At 45.2% G+C, this 16508-nt stretch overlaps 1 protein-coding gene across 5 annotated transcripts in view; it reads left to right on the plus strand.

Annotated features, from left to right (window-relative positions):
* tlk2 (tousled-like kinase 2) overlaps positions 1-12276 on the plus strand; it is a 153131-nt gene extending 140855 nt beyond the window's left edge. For all 5 annotated transcript variants that reach the window (XM_041173335.1, XM_041173337.1, XM_041173338.1 and 2 more), the window contains one exon: positions 6529-12276. In XM_041173335.1, coding sequence (XP_041029269.1) covers positions 6529-6696 — 168 coding nt within the window. In that variant the 3' untranslated portion in view covers positions 6697-12276. The remainder of the gene's footprint in view (positions 1-6528) is intronic.
* The last annotated feature ends 4232 nt before the right edge of the window (positions 12277-16508 follow it).

The raw sequence follows: 16508 nt of genomic DNA on the forward strand, positions 1-16508 counted from the left end.
CAAATATCTTTCCCAGCAGGGAGATTCCTTGGCACTTGTTGCAATCAATGCGGCCTCTCTTGTCCTTGAACAGGGTTACAACCTTTGCATCACCGTATCCTGGGGTACTCCCCCCTCGCTCCAGTAGAGACAGAGAAGTTCCTGCAGATGTTACAGGAGTGTCGCTTTCTGTGTTTGATGAATTCAGGAGATTTGGCTTTAGCACCTGGAGCTTTGCCCATGGTGTGAGTTAATAGCTTTGCTAAGCTCCTCCACTGTAGGTTCAATATCCAGCTTTGCCGTGATGGACAGGACTTCCATGGTATCTAGAGCTTCCTAGGTGACAAGTGTTCTCCCTGGCGTACAACTCATGAGCGCATTCCACCCATCTCTCCGACTATTTATTGCATTCTGTGATGGCTTTCCCTGCCTTGTTTACAACGGAGGAATTTTTTTTTGGCGGACCTGTTGTCTTTTTGATCTCTTCATTCATGCCCCAGCGTGTGTTAATAGACATTTGAATATTTTGGCAGAGTTGCAAACTGCCTAGCAGTCTGTTGGCCTTTTCACTTGGCTCTTAATACGTTCAAGGGATGCCTGACTTGAGATGGGTGGTAGCCTGACCAATGGGTCACGATGGTCCCTCCCGCCATCGGAGACGGCCTGTGTCACTCGTTCTCTACGCCAGTTGAGTTGGGCTTAAAACCCATAACTGCTGTCTCCTGTGTTGCGTTAATGCTTTGTAATGAAATTGGAGTGTCCTCTGCAGGGCAGAAGCCTGGGCAAATTTATGGAGAACCTCAGCTGTCCAAACATCAGGGTGTCCCTCTCGACCACCCCAGTGAGTCCAAAGGATGCAAAGCACTACATTTGGCACTGACTTATTTGCAGGAGTTGCCAGAAGGATGACATATTTAGACATCAGTCTGCCTTTGGGCTGCACTCCAAGTTTTTTTGGCACAGTTTACTCCTTTAGCCTTCATCTTTCCAGAGGTATCCATCCACAAGGCAGTGGAGCTATTGGCGCATAGTTGGGATTTTGGTTCATGAGTGCCAGGGCATGTCAACATCCTGGTGGGCCTGCACACCAAATGTCCTCTTGAGTTTCTCTGAAGCTTTAACTGGGTGCATGGGTGACCTAGTTTCTGTGTCGCAATGATGAGACAGAGCTGAGGACTTGATGATGAAGAGGTTGTGCACTGAGTGGGAGAGACTTATACATTTGGCTCTCTTCGCATTGCTGCCAGCCAGCAATGTCAGCTGAAAATGAGAAGCAAACTAACACACACGAGTTAGCACACTTCACCCACACACGGGATGCATCATATTGACCTGTTGGACACACAGTGCATGTAGTATATATGCTTCGGACATGGAGATGTGGCCCAGATCACAAGGCAGCCTTGCATTTATATAGGCCTTTCACAACCTTGGCACATCCCAAAGCACTTTGCAGTCAATTAAGTATTTTTGAAATTTAGTCACTGTTTTAATGTGGGGAAAACCAGCAGCCAATTTGCACATAGCAAGGCCCCACAGAAATAATGAGATAAATAACTAGGTAATTTGTTTGGTGGTGATGTTGGTTAAGGGATTTTTTTTTTTGATTATCCATTCACGGGATGTGGGCTTCACTGGCTGGGTCAGTATTTATTGCCCATCCCAGGTTGCCGTTGAGGAGGTGGTGGTGAGCTGCCTTCTTGAACCGCTGCAGTCCATGTGGTACACCCACAGTGCTGTTAAGAAGGAAGTTCCAGGATTTTGACCCAGTGACAGTGAAGGAACAGCGATATGTTTCCAAGTCAAGAACGGAAACTTCCAGGTGGTGGTGTTCCCATCCATCTGCTGTCCTTGTCCTTCTAGATGATAGTGGTCGTGGGTTTGGAAGGTGCTGTTGAAGGGAGTCTTGGTGAATTCCTGCAGTGCAACTTGTAGATTGTACGTACTGCTGTTACTGTGTATCGGTGTTGGAGGGAGTGAATGTTTGTTTATGTGGTGCCAATCAAGCGACTGCTTTGTACTGGGCGGTGTCAAGCTTCTTGAATGTTGCAGAAGCTGCATTCATCCAGGCAAGTGGGGAGTATTCCATCACACTCCTGACTTGTGCCTTGTAGATGGTGTACAGGTTTTGGGGAGTCAGGAGGTGAGTTACTTGTCATAGGATTCCTAGCCCTGACCTGCTCTTGTAGCCACAGTATTTGTACGGCTGGTCCGGTTCAGTTTCTAATCAATGATAACCCCCAGGATGTTGATAGTGGAGGATTCAGTGATGGTAATGTCATTGAACATCAAGGGGTGATGGTTGGATTCTCTCTTGTTGGAGATGGTCATTGCCTGGCACTTGTGTGACGTGAATGTTACTTGCCACTTGTTAGCTCAAGCCTGGATGTTTTCCAGGTCTTGATGCATTTGGACATGGACTGTTTCAGTATCTGAGGAGTCACAAATGGTGCTGAACATTATGCAATATCAGCGAACATCCCCACTTCTGACTTTATGATGGAAGGAAGGTCATTAATGAAGCAGCTGAAGATGGTTGGATCAAGAACACTACCCTGAGGAACTCCTTTAGTGATGCCCTGGAGCTGAGATGACTGACCTCCAACAATCATAACCATTTTTCTTTGAGCTGAGTGGCCCTGGCAGAACCCAAACTGGGCGTCAGTGAGTAGGTTATTGCCAAGCAAGTGCCACTTGATAGCACTGTTAATGACCCCTTCCATTACTTTACTGATGATTGAGAGTAGACTGATGGGGGGCGGTAGTTGGCTGGTTTGGATTTGTCTTGCTTTTTGTGTGCAGGGCATACCTGGGCAATTTTCCACATATCCGGGTAGATGCCAGTGTTGAGGCTGTGCTGGAACAGCTTGGCTAGGGGAGTGGCAAGTTCTGGAACACTGGTCTTCAGTACTATTGCCAGAATATTGTCAGGGCCTTTGCAGTGTCTTCAGCTGTTTCTTGATATCACATGGAGTGAATCGAATTGGCTGAAGACTGGCATCTGTGATGCGGGGGAGCTCCGGAAGAGGCCAAGATGGATCATCCACTCGGCACTTCTGGCTGAGGTTTGTAGCAAATGTTTCAGCCTTATTTTTTGCACTGATGTACTGGGCTCTTCCATCATTGAGGATGGGAATATTTGTGAGTTGTTTTGATTGTCCACCACCATTCACGACTAGATGTGGCAGGACTACAGAGCTTAAGTCTGATCTGTTGGTTGTGGGATCGCTTAACTCTGTCCATCACTTGCAAGTGGTTCTGTGTTATAGCTTCATCAGGTCATTTTTAGGTATGCCTGGTGCTGCTCCTGGCATACCCTCCTGCACTCTTCATTGAACCAGGGTTGATCCACTGGCTTAATGAGAATAGTAGAGTGGGGGATATGCCAGGCCATGAGGTTACAGATTGTTCTCTCTCGCCCTCCCTCTCTCTCTCTCTCTCATGCCTTTTTTCTCTTTCTCTCTCTCGTGCCTCTCTCTCTCTCTCACCTCGCTCCCTTGTGCCCCTTTCTCTTGCCCTCTCTCCCTCGCCCTCTCTCTCTCCCTCTCGCCCTCCCTCTCGCCCTCTCTCTCTCGCCCTCCCTCCCTCTCTCTCTCTCTCTCTCTCTCTCGCCCTCTCTCTCTCTCTCGCCCTCTCTTTCGCCCTCTCTCTCTCTCGCCCTCTCTCTCTCTCGCCCTCTCTCTCGCCCTCTCTCTCGCCCTCTCTCTCGCCCGCCCTCTCGCCCGCCCTCTCGCCCGCCCTCTCTCTCGCCCTCTCTCTCGCCCTCTCTCTCGCCCTCTCTCTCGCCCTCTCTCTCGCCCTCTCTCTCGCCCTCTCTCTCGCCCTCTCTCTCGCCCTCTCTCTCGCCCTCTCTCTCGCCCTCTCTCTCGCCCTCTCTCTCGCCCTCTCTCTCGCCCTCTCTCTCGCCCTTTCTCTCGCCCTCTCTCTCTCCCTCTCTCTCGCGCTCTCTCCCTCTCTCGCCCTCTCTCCCGCCCTCCCTCTCTCCCGCCCTCTCCCTCACCCGCGCTCTCCCTCACCCGCGCTCTCCCTCTCCCGCGCTCTCCCTCTCCCGCCCTCTCCCTCTCCCGCCCTCTCCCTCTCCCGCCCTCTCCCTCTCCCGCCCTCTCCCTCTCCCGCCCTCTCTCTCTCCCGCCCTCTCTCTCTCCCGCCCTCTCTCTCTCCCGCCCTCTCTCTCCCTCCCGCCCTCTCTCTCTCCCGCCCTCTCTCTCTCCCGCCCTCTCTCTCTCCCGCCCTCTCTCTCTCCCGCCCTCTCTCTCTCCCGCCCTCTCTCTCTCCCGCCCTCTCTCTCTCCCCGCCCTCTCTCTCTCCCGCCCTCTCTCTCTCCCGCCCTCTCTCTCTCCCGCCCTCTCTCTCTCCCCGCCCTCTCTCTCTCCCCGCCCTCTCTCTCTCCCGCCCTCTCTCTCTCCCCGCCCTCTCTCTCTCCCGCCCTCTCTCTCTCCCGCCCTCTCTCTCTCCCGCCCTCTCTCTCTCCCGCCCTCTCTCTCCCGCCCTCTCTCTCTCCCGCCCACTCTCTCTCCCGCCCACTCTCTCTCCCGCCCACTCTCTCTCCCGCCCACTCTCTCTCCCGCCCACTCTCTCTCCCGCCCACTCTCTCCCGCCCACTCTCTCTCCCGCCCACTCTCTCTCCCGCCCACTCTCTCTCCCGCCCTCTCTCTCTCCCGCCCTCTCTCTCTCCCGCCCTCTCTCTCTCCCGCCCTCTCTCTCTCCCGCCCTCTCTCTCTCTCCCGCCCTCTCTCTCTCTCCCGCCCTCTCTCTCTCTCCCGCCCTCTCTCTCTCTCCCGCCCTCTCTCTCTCTCCCGCCCTCTCTCTCTCTCTCGCCCTCTCTCTCTCTCACGCCCTCTCTCTCTCTCGCCCTCTCTCTCTCTCTCTCGCCCTCTCTCTCTCTCTCTCGCCCTCTCTCTCTCTCTCTCCCTCTCTCTCTCTCTCGCCCTCTCTCTCTCTCTCTCGCCCTCTCTCTCTCTCTCTCGCCCTCTCTCTCTCTCGCCCTCTCTCTCTCTCTCTCGCCCTCTCTCTCTCTCTCTCGCCCTCTCTCTCTCTCTCTCGCCCTCTCTCTCTCGCCCTCTCTCTCTCTCTCTCGCCCTCTCTCTCTCTCTCTCGCCCTCTCTCTCTCTCTCGCCCTCTCTCTCTCTCTCGCCCTCTCTCTCTCGCCCTCTCTCTCTCGCCCTCTCTCTCTCGCCCTCTCTCTCTCGCCCCTCTCTCTCTCGCCCTCTCTCTCTCGCCCTCTCTCTCTCGCCCTCTCTCTCTCGCCCTCTCTCTCTCGCCCTCTCTCTCTCGCCCTCTCTCTCTCGCCCCTCTCTCTCTCGCCCTCTCTCTCTCGCCCTCTCTCTCTCTCTCTCGCCCTCTCTCTCTCTCTCGCCCTCTCTCTCTCTCTCGCCCTCTCTCTCTCTCTCTCTCTCGCCCTCTCTCTCTCTCTCTCTCTCGCCCTCTCTCTCTCTCTCTCTCGCCCTCTCTCTCTCTCTCTCTCGCCCTCTCTCTCGCCCTCTCTCTCTCTCTCTCGCCCTCTCTCTCTCTCTCTCGCCCTCTCTCTCTCGCCCTCTCTCTCTCTCTCTCGCCCTCTCTCTCTCTCTCCTCTCTCTCTCTCTCTCTCTCTCCTCTCTCTCTCTCTCTCTCGCCCTCTCTCTCTCTCTCGCCCTCTCTCTCTCTCTCGCCCTCTCTCTCTCTCTCGCCCTCTCTCTCTCTCTCTCTCGCCCTCTCTCTCTCTCGCCCTCTCTCTCTCTCTCTCTCGCCCTCTCTCTCGCCCTCTCTCTCGCCCTCTCTCTCGCCCTCTCTCTCGCCCTCTCTCTCTCGCCCTCTCTCTCTCTCCCTCTCTCTCTCCCTCTCTCTCTCGCCCTCTCTCTCGCCCTCTCTCTCGCCCTCTCTCTCGCCCTCTCTCTCGCCCTCTCTCTCGCCCTCTCTCTCGCCCTCTCTCTCGCCCTCTCTCTCGCCCTCTCTCTCGCCCTCTCTCTCGCCCTCTCTCGCGCCCTCTCTCGCGCCCTCTCTCGCGCCCTCTCTCGCGCCCTCTCTCGCGCCCTCTCTCGCGCCCTCTCTCGCGCCCTCTCTCGCGCCCTCTCTCGCGCCCTCTCTCGCGCCCTCTCTCGCGCCCTCTCTCGCGCCCTTTCTCTCTGTCTCTCTCTCTCGCCCTCCTGCCTCGCACACAATTTTACATGCCAAGTGTATAACTATTTGAAAAAGGATAAAGGGCAGAGAAGTGGTACCAAGTGGGTAGTTTTCAGAGATGATGGTGAGGAGGTGCACAGTGAGTGCCTTCCTCTGTCCTGAAACATCCTGAGTCCATTTTATACTTTCCTCTTCCTTTGGAACAATTCCAAACGATTTGCCCAGATAAAATGCAGATGGCTATTCTTGTATACATTCAAGTTCCTCATTTGGATAATAGACAAAACCATACCTTTCAGTTCCCTAGGTATTGAATATAATTCACTCAGGAAAAAAATGTTTCAGTCTTAGTTATTTTGACTTGCTTCCTTGTCAGTACCAAGATAATCAGATACTTGTTAATATTTGAGAATTCTGAACTTTCATGGCACTTTTTCTCTAATTCTACTACAGGCTTTTATCCGTCGCTGTTTGGCATATCGTAAAGAGGACCGGATAGATGTTCAGCAACTTGCCAGTGACCCATATTTGATGCCTCATATTAGAAAATCAGTGTCCAGCACCAGCCCAGGTGTGGTCGCATCAACCTCTGGATCATCTAATAACAACAGTTCAAACTGAGCATGCAGGCTATCCGCTGAGAGGGTACATTAAAGAAAAGGAGTACAGAATCCGTACTGGTGATATCCTGATTTGTACCAGGTGTTTTCTCCGTGTCTGTCCACCTGTGGGAAAGAACGTCCTCACTGATTCTCCGAAGCGGGATGGACAGAGACTGCGATGCTCCAGGCTGGAAGCAAGGAGGCGATGACAGAGGCTATGAATCACGGACCATGACTGATGGCTGCTAATGAAAAGGACAATGATCAGAATCTGCACCCTTCTCCCATGTCCCTTGTCTGTAGCCCAGACACAACCTTGAACTGAAAGTGGCTGAGTGCTGGAAGAGTGAACAAGATATTTGTTTTTAAATGCTTTTAACCTCTCCCAACCCCCCAAACTGCAAATAAAATCTGAATTGGTAACATCTGTTTTAAGTTGAGCACAAATATTAGACTGGGGACTTGACTGTTCCAAAGTTTTTGAGGCTGCCTGTTGGTGGTAGTGGTGTTCTTTTTCAGTTTGTTATAGACAGAGTCCTGTTGGTCTTAAAAAAAAAATTGGACCTTTTCCTTCTCCCCTCCCCCATCCCACATCCCAAATTCCTGTCTATTTACTTTCTGACTCTTTCTACACTGCTTTGTCTTACACTGTTCCTGCAGTACCTTAACATGTTGCTCATTTTCTGCTCGGGTGGATGTAGATTGAGACACAGACAACACTAAGGCTTTGAAGAACCTGCAGCAGGAAAAATACTTTGATTTGATATTTGGGCATCTGCTTTTTTCAGCCTTTTTTTTTTCTTGCTCCCTCCTAGCGATGGGTTATTTATTTCTTTTTATTCCTCCTGCTCACCCTCCTCAAACCAGGCATTTCATTTTGGCTTTTGCTGAGTCTTACTTTCCAAAGGCATATGCACAGTTTAGATGCCATCTGGCACTTAATGACCAAGTGCAATACAATATTTGTGATCCACTGTTGGTTTCCACCTGAATTTTTAAATTTTGGGAAAATAACTGCAAATATTCATCTGGCAAAATGCAGGGTCTGACTTTCACGTGACTGATTTTATTTCTGTTTTTAAGTAATAAACCTTTCCAGGTAGAATGTTGTCTTATTACATTAATAGTTGAAGTTCAGTTTTTTTAAAAAAAATTGAATTTGAGAGGCCTAGTTCATGTCAGCAAATGTTGACGTGGTGATTTGGCCGCATCCCATCCCTTCCCGGGATGAGGGTCCCTCATTCTATAAGAAAATGACCAGTTAACCTGCCAACTACAGATCCCTAACTTGTCGGTCAGAGTTGAGTGAAACCCTGATGAGCTCCAACCTGGGACTATGGTTGGATGCAGTTGGTCAAATGTATTAAAAGCGTCCCACCCATAGGGGATATTTGATCTTTTGGATAAGCAGAATACGCTTCTGAACGTTTTCCCAAGTATAATGCCGAATGTTCTTTTTTACTTCGAGTTTGTGAGGGAAAACTAGTATGAAAAAGTGTGGAGTTTTTATTGTTTTTTTTTAAGATGAGTAAATTTCTTATCGCACTGGAGTAAAATTTAGTTTAAATGAGGTAACTTCAGCTCGGACTAGTATTGGAGTCTTACAGCATCAAAGGAGGCCATTTGGCCTATCATGCCTGTGCTGCCCCAGTTTTTTGTTTTGTTGGGTGAATAAATCCTTTGAGTAGTTTTGAATGAAATTATCATGTTTGCTTTTACTGAAGTAAAAAGAGGGCTGCATGTTTACAAACTACACTATATCCATACTGTGTCTTTTGAATGCAGGTACTGATTTGTCAGTGAACATTATCTCAACCTGAACATGGATGATTATTATCCTTTTCTGGGGAGAGTGGTCTTGCTCCTGAACTCTCACTAGGTCTATGTGCACAACATATCTTTTCAACAGTGGCAAATTGTACACTTGCATCTGAAGGGTGTTAGCTCAGAGTGGAGAGGTGCTGCACTCCTGATCATGTACATGCTCTCCCACTCTCTGCCCTCTTGTGTATTCCCTTTACCTTTCGCTTTCCCTCTTTTATTTTAATCCCCCTCTTGCTTGCATGAGTATGCACTCTCAGAGGCTCTCATTAAGTATTACATTGGTGTTGTTTTTCCACCTCCGGAATTTTAACCAATAAATTCCTTGAGGTGATGAACTAGCCCCATGGAGATCTGTGAGTTTCAATTAGTGTCCAAGCACACACTATACCTATGTTACCTGGAATCAATCTTTCCCCTCTCATTCTCAACCAGGAAAATATTTAAGGATCCTCCTTTATTAATAGGGAGCTATAGACCAAAATCAAAACACTTTTTTAAATACTTATTTTCACATTATAGCCTTAGATTTTTTTAACTGCATGGTTTCATGCCCTTTTCAGAATGGTGAGATAAAGTGAGAAGAATGCACTTTCCCTGTGGTATGGCTTAGGATTCAAGTCAAACCCTGTTGAGCAAACGATGATATTGCTTTGGTACAGTAGCAAAACTGAACTGTGGCTTTGTGTGGTGAGTTGTGCAAGAAATTCTGACGGTGGTCTGAAAATATTAGCTGGCGAGATAGCTTAAAGTGCAATGTGGAATCTACTCCGTGAAATAGGTACAAGCGAACTGCATTTTAACGAACCTTGGTGCAGCATAACCCAGGAATTTGTATGAAGGGAATTCACTACAAATCGTCCTCTTAAACTGTCCTGAATCTTTAGAAAGCAAAAGCTGGGTACAATTTCAAGGTTAAAACGATTGAACTCTGGAATTGGTGCTGGGTCATACAGGGACATAGCCTGACTGCATTGTAGTCCAAAAAAAGATGACAACTGCATGGGTGAGCTGTATCTGGCCTTCCAGTGAAGTCTTGAGTCTTGGTACCTAAGTGGATCCTTTTGACATTAACCTGGAGTAGCATGTGCAGTAGTTCTACCTTGTTGAAGTATGGTAAAAGAGAACGTTTAAGCTATGGAGCACAATTTATTAATTTGGTTAAATAAATGAGATTTGCCCCTCCCCATAATTAAACTGAACGTGCCAAGGTTGTGGTCAGCAATTGAATATACATGTCTTTGCTATTAAAGATAAGGAAATGGTAAGGGTTCAGGCCCCATCAGTATGGTTATTGTCATCTGGTTTTGTCTAGAAAGTGGATTATTTTCCTAGCATGCAGACCCACTGGTGTCCAAGTTTAGAGGGTGCTGGACACAGTGGGAGCAGAACTGCCCTCTGATTTGGCTGGGTAAAAACTAAAATAGTAAACAAAATTCAGTTAGGGTCATTATTAGTAACTTTAATGAGCGACCCAGATTTAGTGGCACTGTATCTGTGGAGAAAGTTTTTGAGGTCCCTAATTGGAATAGAATCATCTACACTGTGCTGCTGATGTGCAACAACCAATCCTAATTCTATGACTGAGTTTAAAACATCATTAAGGAATAACAGCACTTAATGGAGTGGTTAAGTGTTATTTCTGTGTTTTTAAAAATTATATTTGGCTTTTATACTGATTTTATTGAAGGATCGATGCAACTTATTGTGTACTTCAACTTCAGTGCAATGTAGTCTGTTTGAATCACATTAGGTACCTTTATGAAATCAGTATTGTTCCCTTTTTTATTAAAACACTTGTCTGAAATTGAACCCAAACAGCAGCAAGCGGAGTGTAAGATATATATACAGATATTCTGGGGAGAGGCATGGAAAGGGCTACTAAGTCTAATTTCTGATGATTTGCAACCAGAGCGTGCACTTTGCACAGAGCATTTCTATCTAGTTGTTTAGGTTTGGCACTCCTGTACTTGGTAGCAGCTTTTTTTAAGAAGGAATTTGACTAACTCTTACCATCACCTAGATCCTCTGGGGCTGCATTTTCGTTTCACCCGAGTACAGAAATGATAGCGGGTGTGGATGGAATCTTGGTGCTCAAACGAGAATGGTTTGCCTTAACATAAATCTAAGTATCTGCGTCGTTGTGCAGGATTAAATTGATATTTTTGGCAAACAAGTATTAGTTTTAATCCACAATACCTGAAGGTTGGTACTGAACAGCAGCAATGGATCCCTGAAAATGTCTGAAAATAAAACAAGCTTGTACATGTCTCTCTAAGGGGTGATGAGGTTCTTTTGCACAGTGGATAATTCTGTTTGTGAGAGATCAGAATTTTTTTTCCCTCTGGGAGAGAATACGCTCACCTTGCCAAACCCTCTTTGCTTCGGGTGACCCTCTTTTCCCCTAATGTATGTCCACCCATTATCCACCCAACTATAATGAATTGTTAGTGTCCATTTCAGTTCTCAAACATCCACTTACCAAAATATTAAGGAAAGTTTGTGTTTAGCACATTTCTGATGGGCATTAAAAGATGTGATGCAAAGTTGCTATGATTCAAGTTTCTGAACAAATCTTAAATCTTGTACCTTTTAAACATTGACTGGAACTGGTTTTCTTCAGGGCAGGAGGACTACTTAGTGCTTACAGACAAATCACTCTGTTCGCCCTCGTACCAATAAACATCCAGTAGACTTGAAGATGTTCTTTCATTTCATAGTTTATTATGGTCAATTTCATGACAACTTGATAAGTCTTTAGCAGGTTTTAAAGTGGATCCATGTAACGTTGATTGTAATACATGGAATCGCTGGACCTGTGACAGCTCCATGACAAATGATTTATAAAGGTACCAGATTTTCTTGGTGAGTTTTAGTCCCTCTCAAATCCAGTGGGTAGGATCATCTATAATGTTCATTTTTTTTTCTGGAAACTATTTTTTTCAGATAAGGAATAAAGTAATCCAGACCTTATTTTGATAAACTGAACATCACATTTTTTAAATCCCAATTTTTCAATGCTGTATGGAAAATCAACCTTTTGGTTTATTCCTCCTATTATGTTTTTTTCTCCTCTTTGGAATTTTGTGTCCTCCAGTTAGTACACTGCATATGAGCAATCTTTGGGCAACCCCCTCCTCCCTATGCTCTTGTTCCCCTCCACATCCCCAACAATGCACCCCGCAGCTTCAGCAGTGTCCCCTTATGGCTGATTATCATTCAGCAGTTATACATGTGCAGAAACTTTGGTTATAGAGTGTTCCTTTCAGTTTCTTTCATTGCAGCTAGTTTAAACACTGTGAATAACTCCTGGTTTGGTAAACTTTCAGACCAGTTTATTTCTCCCTGTGGTTCCTCTTTCCAACTGTTCTTTTTTTTAAAAAAAAGAAAGATATTTGTACAAATGCCTCTATTTAACTGTATACTGTAGTGGTATGATGACGATTCTGATTTCAACTACGTGAGCCTCTTCTAGACTACAGCTTTACTTTTAATGTACAAAAAGAGAAACAAAATGAAGGGGTGAAGTTAAACCGGTACGGATATTTTCTTTTGAATCAAAAGGAAGGTGCCGTGGAGCCCCTGTGAGTATGTGTCACTGTGAAATACATGCTTGGTTAATAACCCAGTCTGTTGATGAGGGTTGCTGTGTATATTTCAAAAAATTGTATTGCTTTGACTGTGCGGATTCCAAACCGTTAGATGTCCATTGATAGCTGCTGCAGTGTAGAAATTGTTTCTTTTATTCATCTGCTAATAAATTCAACCTCATAACAAACTTTTAATATTCCTGAGAATGTTTTCTCTTGTCTGGTGTTTAACCTGGCCTGTGGTACTCTAGAGGGTGTCAAGTTCTTTCACCATGCCTGGGAACTGGACGTCATAACTGATGAAATATGGCTGCTTTACCTCTGATTTAAACCTGAGCTAGGCCCAAATATTTATTGGGTTATTGAGAATACAACCAGAAAAACTAGTCTTGGCAAAGTTTATACCCTACTGGTCCTTAATCTATTCAATGTGCTTCTGTGTAAGAATGGAAGCAGTATCTGACTTGCTGTTTGGAATGATACAATTTTTTTAAAAAGTGGTTCAAAGAACGTTGCAGGGGAGACGCAGTTATGGAGAGTATCCTAATTTAGGATTATGGACTATAAATGACAAGGAAGACTTGCATTTAAAAGCACCTTTTATGACCTCAGGACATCCCACAATGCTTTACAGCCAAAATTTTATTTTTTGAGTGTAGTCACTGTTGTATGAACCCTGGCAGCCAGTATACACCCAGCAAACTTTCACAAAACAGCAATTTGATAATGACCGAATAACTTGTTTTCATGATATAGGTTATGGGATAAATATCAGTCAGGGTACATGGTACAGATCTTCTTGACTGATCCTGGTGGCAACTGGGTAGGTAACTGAGCTAATGCATTGTTTTAACTTGTTATCATTTGATGTATATTACTTGAAACAGTTCTGCATGACCTGGCTTTGTGGTTCAAGGTGAATGGAATAGTTTCCATTTTGGGTACCGATGGCAGAATCAGGACCAGCTATAGCCAGATGCAGAGTTAAAGCTCTCTCTCCATCTCTCTCTCTCTCTCCCATTAATTTGCCTCAGCCCCTACTGCTTAATGTTGCTTAATTTTCCATTTCCCGCAGCAGCCAAAGCAACTGTGTGCGTTAGACCCGTGCCAGCTACAACTGCATTGTAATTGCCCCAGTTCATGTCACACATTGTGACAGCAGGCTTCCATCCTCTTCATCTTGGATATATTCAAGCCCAGATCCAAAAGTGAAAAGCTTTCTCATCATTTCATTGATAAAAAGATTTTCAAGGGAGACAACACAAATGCGGGGGTGTACATATCAGGAGATGACAAATGGCCTGGGTCTCCTTTTTCTTAAATAGAGAAGGCTGAGGGGTGATCAGATTAATTTTTTCACCCCTCAGCCTTTTAAAATTATAAAAGGTTTTGATAGAATGGATACAAGAGAGAATGTTTCCACTGGTGCGGTAGAACAAAACTAGAAGCCATGGGAGATGGTGGCGCAGTGGTAATGTTACTGGACTAGCAATCCAGAGGTCCAAGCAAATGCTCTAGGGACATGGGTTCAAAATTCACCCAGCAGTTAGTGGAGCTTAAATTCAATTAATTAAAAAAAGAATCTAGAATTGAAAGCGAGTCTCGGTAATGGTGACCATGAAATTATCAATTGTCATAAAAACTCATCCGGTTCACTTTGGGGAAGGGAAATCTGCCATCCCTACCTGGTCTGGTCTACATTTGACTCCAGACCCACAGCAATGGGGTTGACTCTTAACAGCCCACTGAAATGGCCTGGTAAGCCACTCAGTTCAAGGGCAATTAGGGATGGGCAAAAAGTGCTGGCCTTGCCAGCAACACCTATATCCCATGAAAGAATAAATATTTTAAAAATTGAGGTTTATAAGATTGTTTTGAGACCGTATCCTTAAATTTAGACTAAATGAAGGGGTCATTTGACCTGTTCTGAAGTCTGCCTGAGAGCAAGCCTGGATGGTTTGATTGTTAGATATAAAAAAAAGGCTTAGATTGTTTCCCTGGGAAAAAGGAACAAGGTATTTACACTTGGACAATGGCAGCAGTCTCTGGGTTTACAATGGGTAGATTGAGTCTCCCAAAGTCCCAGAAGGGTGTTGAAGTTTGTAAACAGCTGTGTTGTAAACCGTCCATTTACTTTTAAAATGCACGAAGATTGGGCTCTCAAGGATAGCCAATTAGCATTTCTACTAAGATACAGGCTAATGTGTTTCACGTGCCATGAGATCAGGTTATAGGCCTCCCTACAAATTAATCTCAGACAACAGTTCTCTGTGGGCAGCTGAGAGAATGGGCCCTTAGTTTTGTGAGCTATCACAGCCGGATGTGGGAAGGAAATGGTCTCTAGTCAAAGAGGTGCATCTTGCAGCTTTCTAAGGATTTTGGGAGATTTGTCCTGGCATGGTCAGGGAAAAGGACAATCATCGGAACAGGCTTTATGGTCTTAAGTAGATTTAAGAACCTCTCAAAAAACTGAGGACAGCACTTGCAGAAGGTCACTAAGTTACTACTCATCAAAGCTGAGATATGGGAACCATTGAAAACTGGGAGCAACTATGAATTGTTTGCTATAAGGACATGGAGAATGTGATGTGTGGTAAGTGTAAAAAAGGGACATCTAATTCTGTAGTTTAAAGTATAAGTTGCCTACAAAAAGAAAATGGCATTTAATCAAGTGTTCTTTAGTCATTTGTTACAGTAAAAGTTTTAAAACATGAAACCTTGTGCTATTCTTTCAGCTAGTAACTGGAAGTTCAAATCTATTTTTAAGTTATCGGTGTCTACGAAGTTCATAACACATCAATAAGATAGTTACAAAGAAATCCAACAGGGAATTCAGAAGAAACTTATTTATTTGGAGTGGTGAGAATGTGGAACTCAGCATAACAGGGAATGGTTGAAGTGAATTGCATTGATGCATTAAAGGGGAAGCTAAATAAGCATAAGGGAAAGGGAATAGAGGATTATGTTGCATGAGGGAGGACAGGAGGTGGCTCGAGTGGAGCAGATTGCAGTGTTTATATTCCTTAACCACTAATTATTATTTGAAATGTGGAGTCCAAGAGATTTGGAAAGGATGGTTACTGCATTGTCCTTCTGGTCAATAATTCCAAAGCAAAAGGTGTTAGTATCAATAGTTTGAGACCTTTGCAAATTGATGGGATGGATTTAAACTTCACATGTGGCTGTCGAGGCTCTCGTATTTGTATCTATGGGTCTTCCAAAAACGAACAGTTTCGACACCCCAGTTCATAAATGTCACATCACATGTTAGCAACTTTCTTTTGCCTTGAATTTTGGGTCATCCTGTTAGCTTTTGGTCAAGTTTGTAGCTGGAAGTTCAGTTGAGTATTTAGACTTAGGATATTTAACAGCTTAATTTCAATAATTGGCAAGGAATGGAGGCCCCCAGGCTGATGAGGACAAAATAAGTTGTAAGTAGAGTTATTTGCCTAAAAGGCATCACGTCCTTTTGCAATGTTTTTTTTTGTGGACTAATTATTTAAGAGGTTTTTTAAAATGAATTTCTTCAATATTATTGGAGTTCCCCATTTTAATGTTATATTTTATGCTTTACAGGAAGTGATTTCTGGAATCAGAATTCCCATCTGATATTGAACAAAATGTTGTATATGGGCAATAACCTCCTATCTGTTTTACAGCATGTTTTTTGCATTAACATAAGCCTTATTGTTAGAAGGTACCAAGTTACCCAGGACACTTTGGTTCCCCCAATATATACACTTTTTACAATAATTAGCACAGTTCCCTGACCTACTTCTACCCTTGCCAATTTCCCTTCCGCTCAGTGCATTTTTCGTTTTCTGTCCCACTTTCTGTAGAGCAAGACTGATTTTCTGACCGTGTGTTGCTGAGACCTGGTAAGACCTCCAGGGAAGGTCACTGGGTTCATATCTTGGTCACAGCTGGGATATGAACTTTAGTCTCTAGCCAGACAATCCATCACTAATATTAGTCATAATTGGCCTGCTGACTCGACCTCTGTTTCCTCTTTGTTAATTGACCCACTCTGCGTTTTGAACAAACTAACTGGATTATTTCTGGCATCAAGAACTACATTCTACAGTACAGATTAGAACACTCCTGAGCATGTCGACCTCTGAGAGATCAGAGGTGATTAGAGAAGTGGAAAGAAAAATAAATTAATGCAGAAAATTGTACTGTGATGCATTTTGGAAGGAAAATTGAGGAAAGACAATATGAAACCGAGACTTGGGGATTCTCTCACACAAACCTTTGAAGGTGGCAGGACAAATTGATGAAGCCTTTTTTTTAAAAAAGCTTTTTTTTTAAGTCCAATAATCCATAAGTACAAAAGCAAGTACAATAAGGCCCTACAAAATATCAATTATCAAGCCAAATCTTGAAATTTAGAACATGGATTGAGTATGAACACCAAAAA

This window comes from Carcharodon carcharias, chromosome 23 (genome assembly GCF_017639515.1).
Source record: "Carcharodon carcharias isolate sCarCar2 chromosome 23, sCarCar2.pri, whole genome shotgun sequence".
Lineage (NCBI taxonomy): Eukaryota > Metazoa > Chordata > Chondrichthyes > Lamniformes > Lamnidae > Carcharodon > Carcharodon carcharias.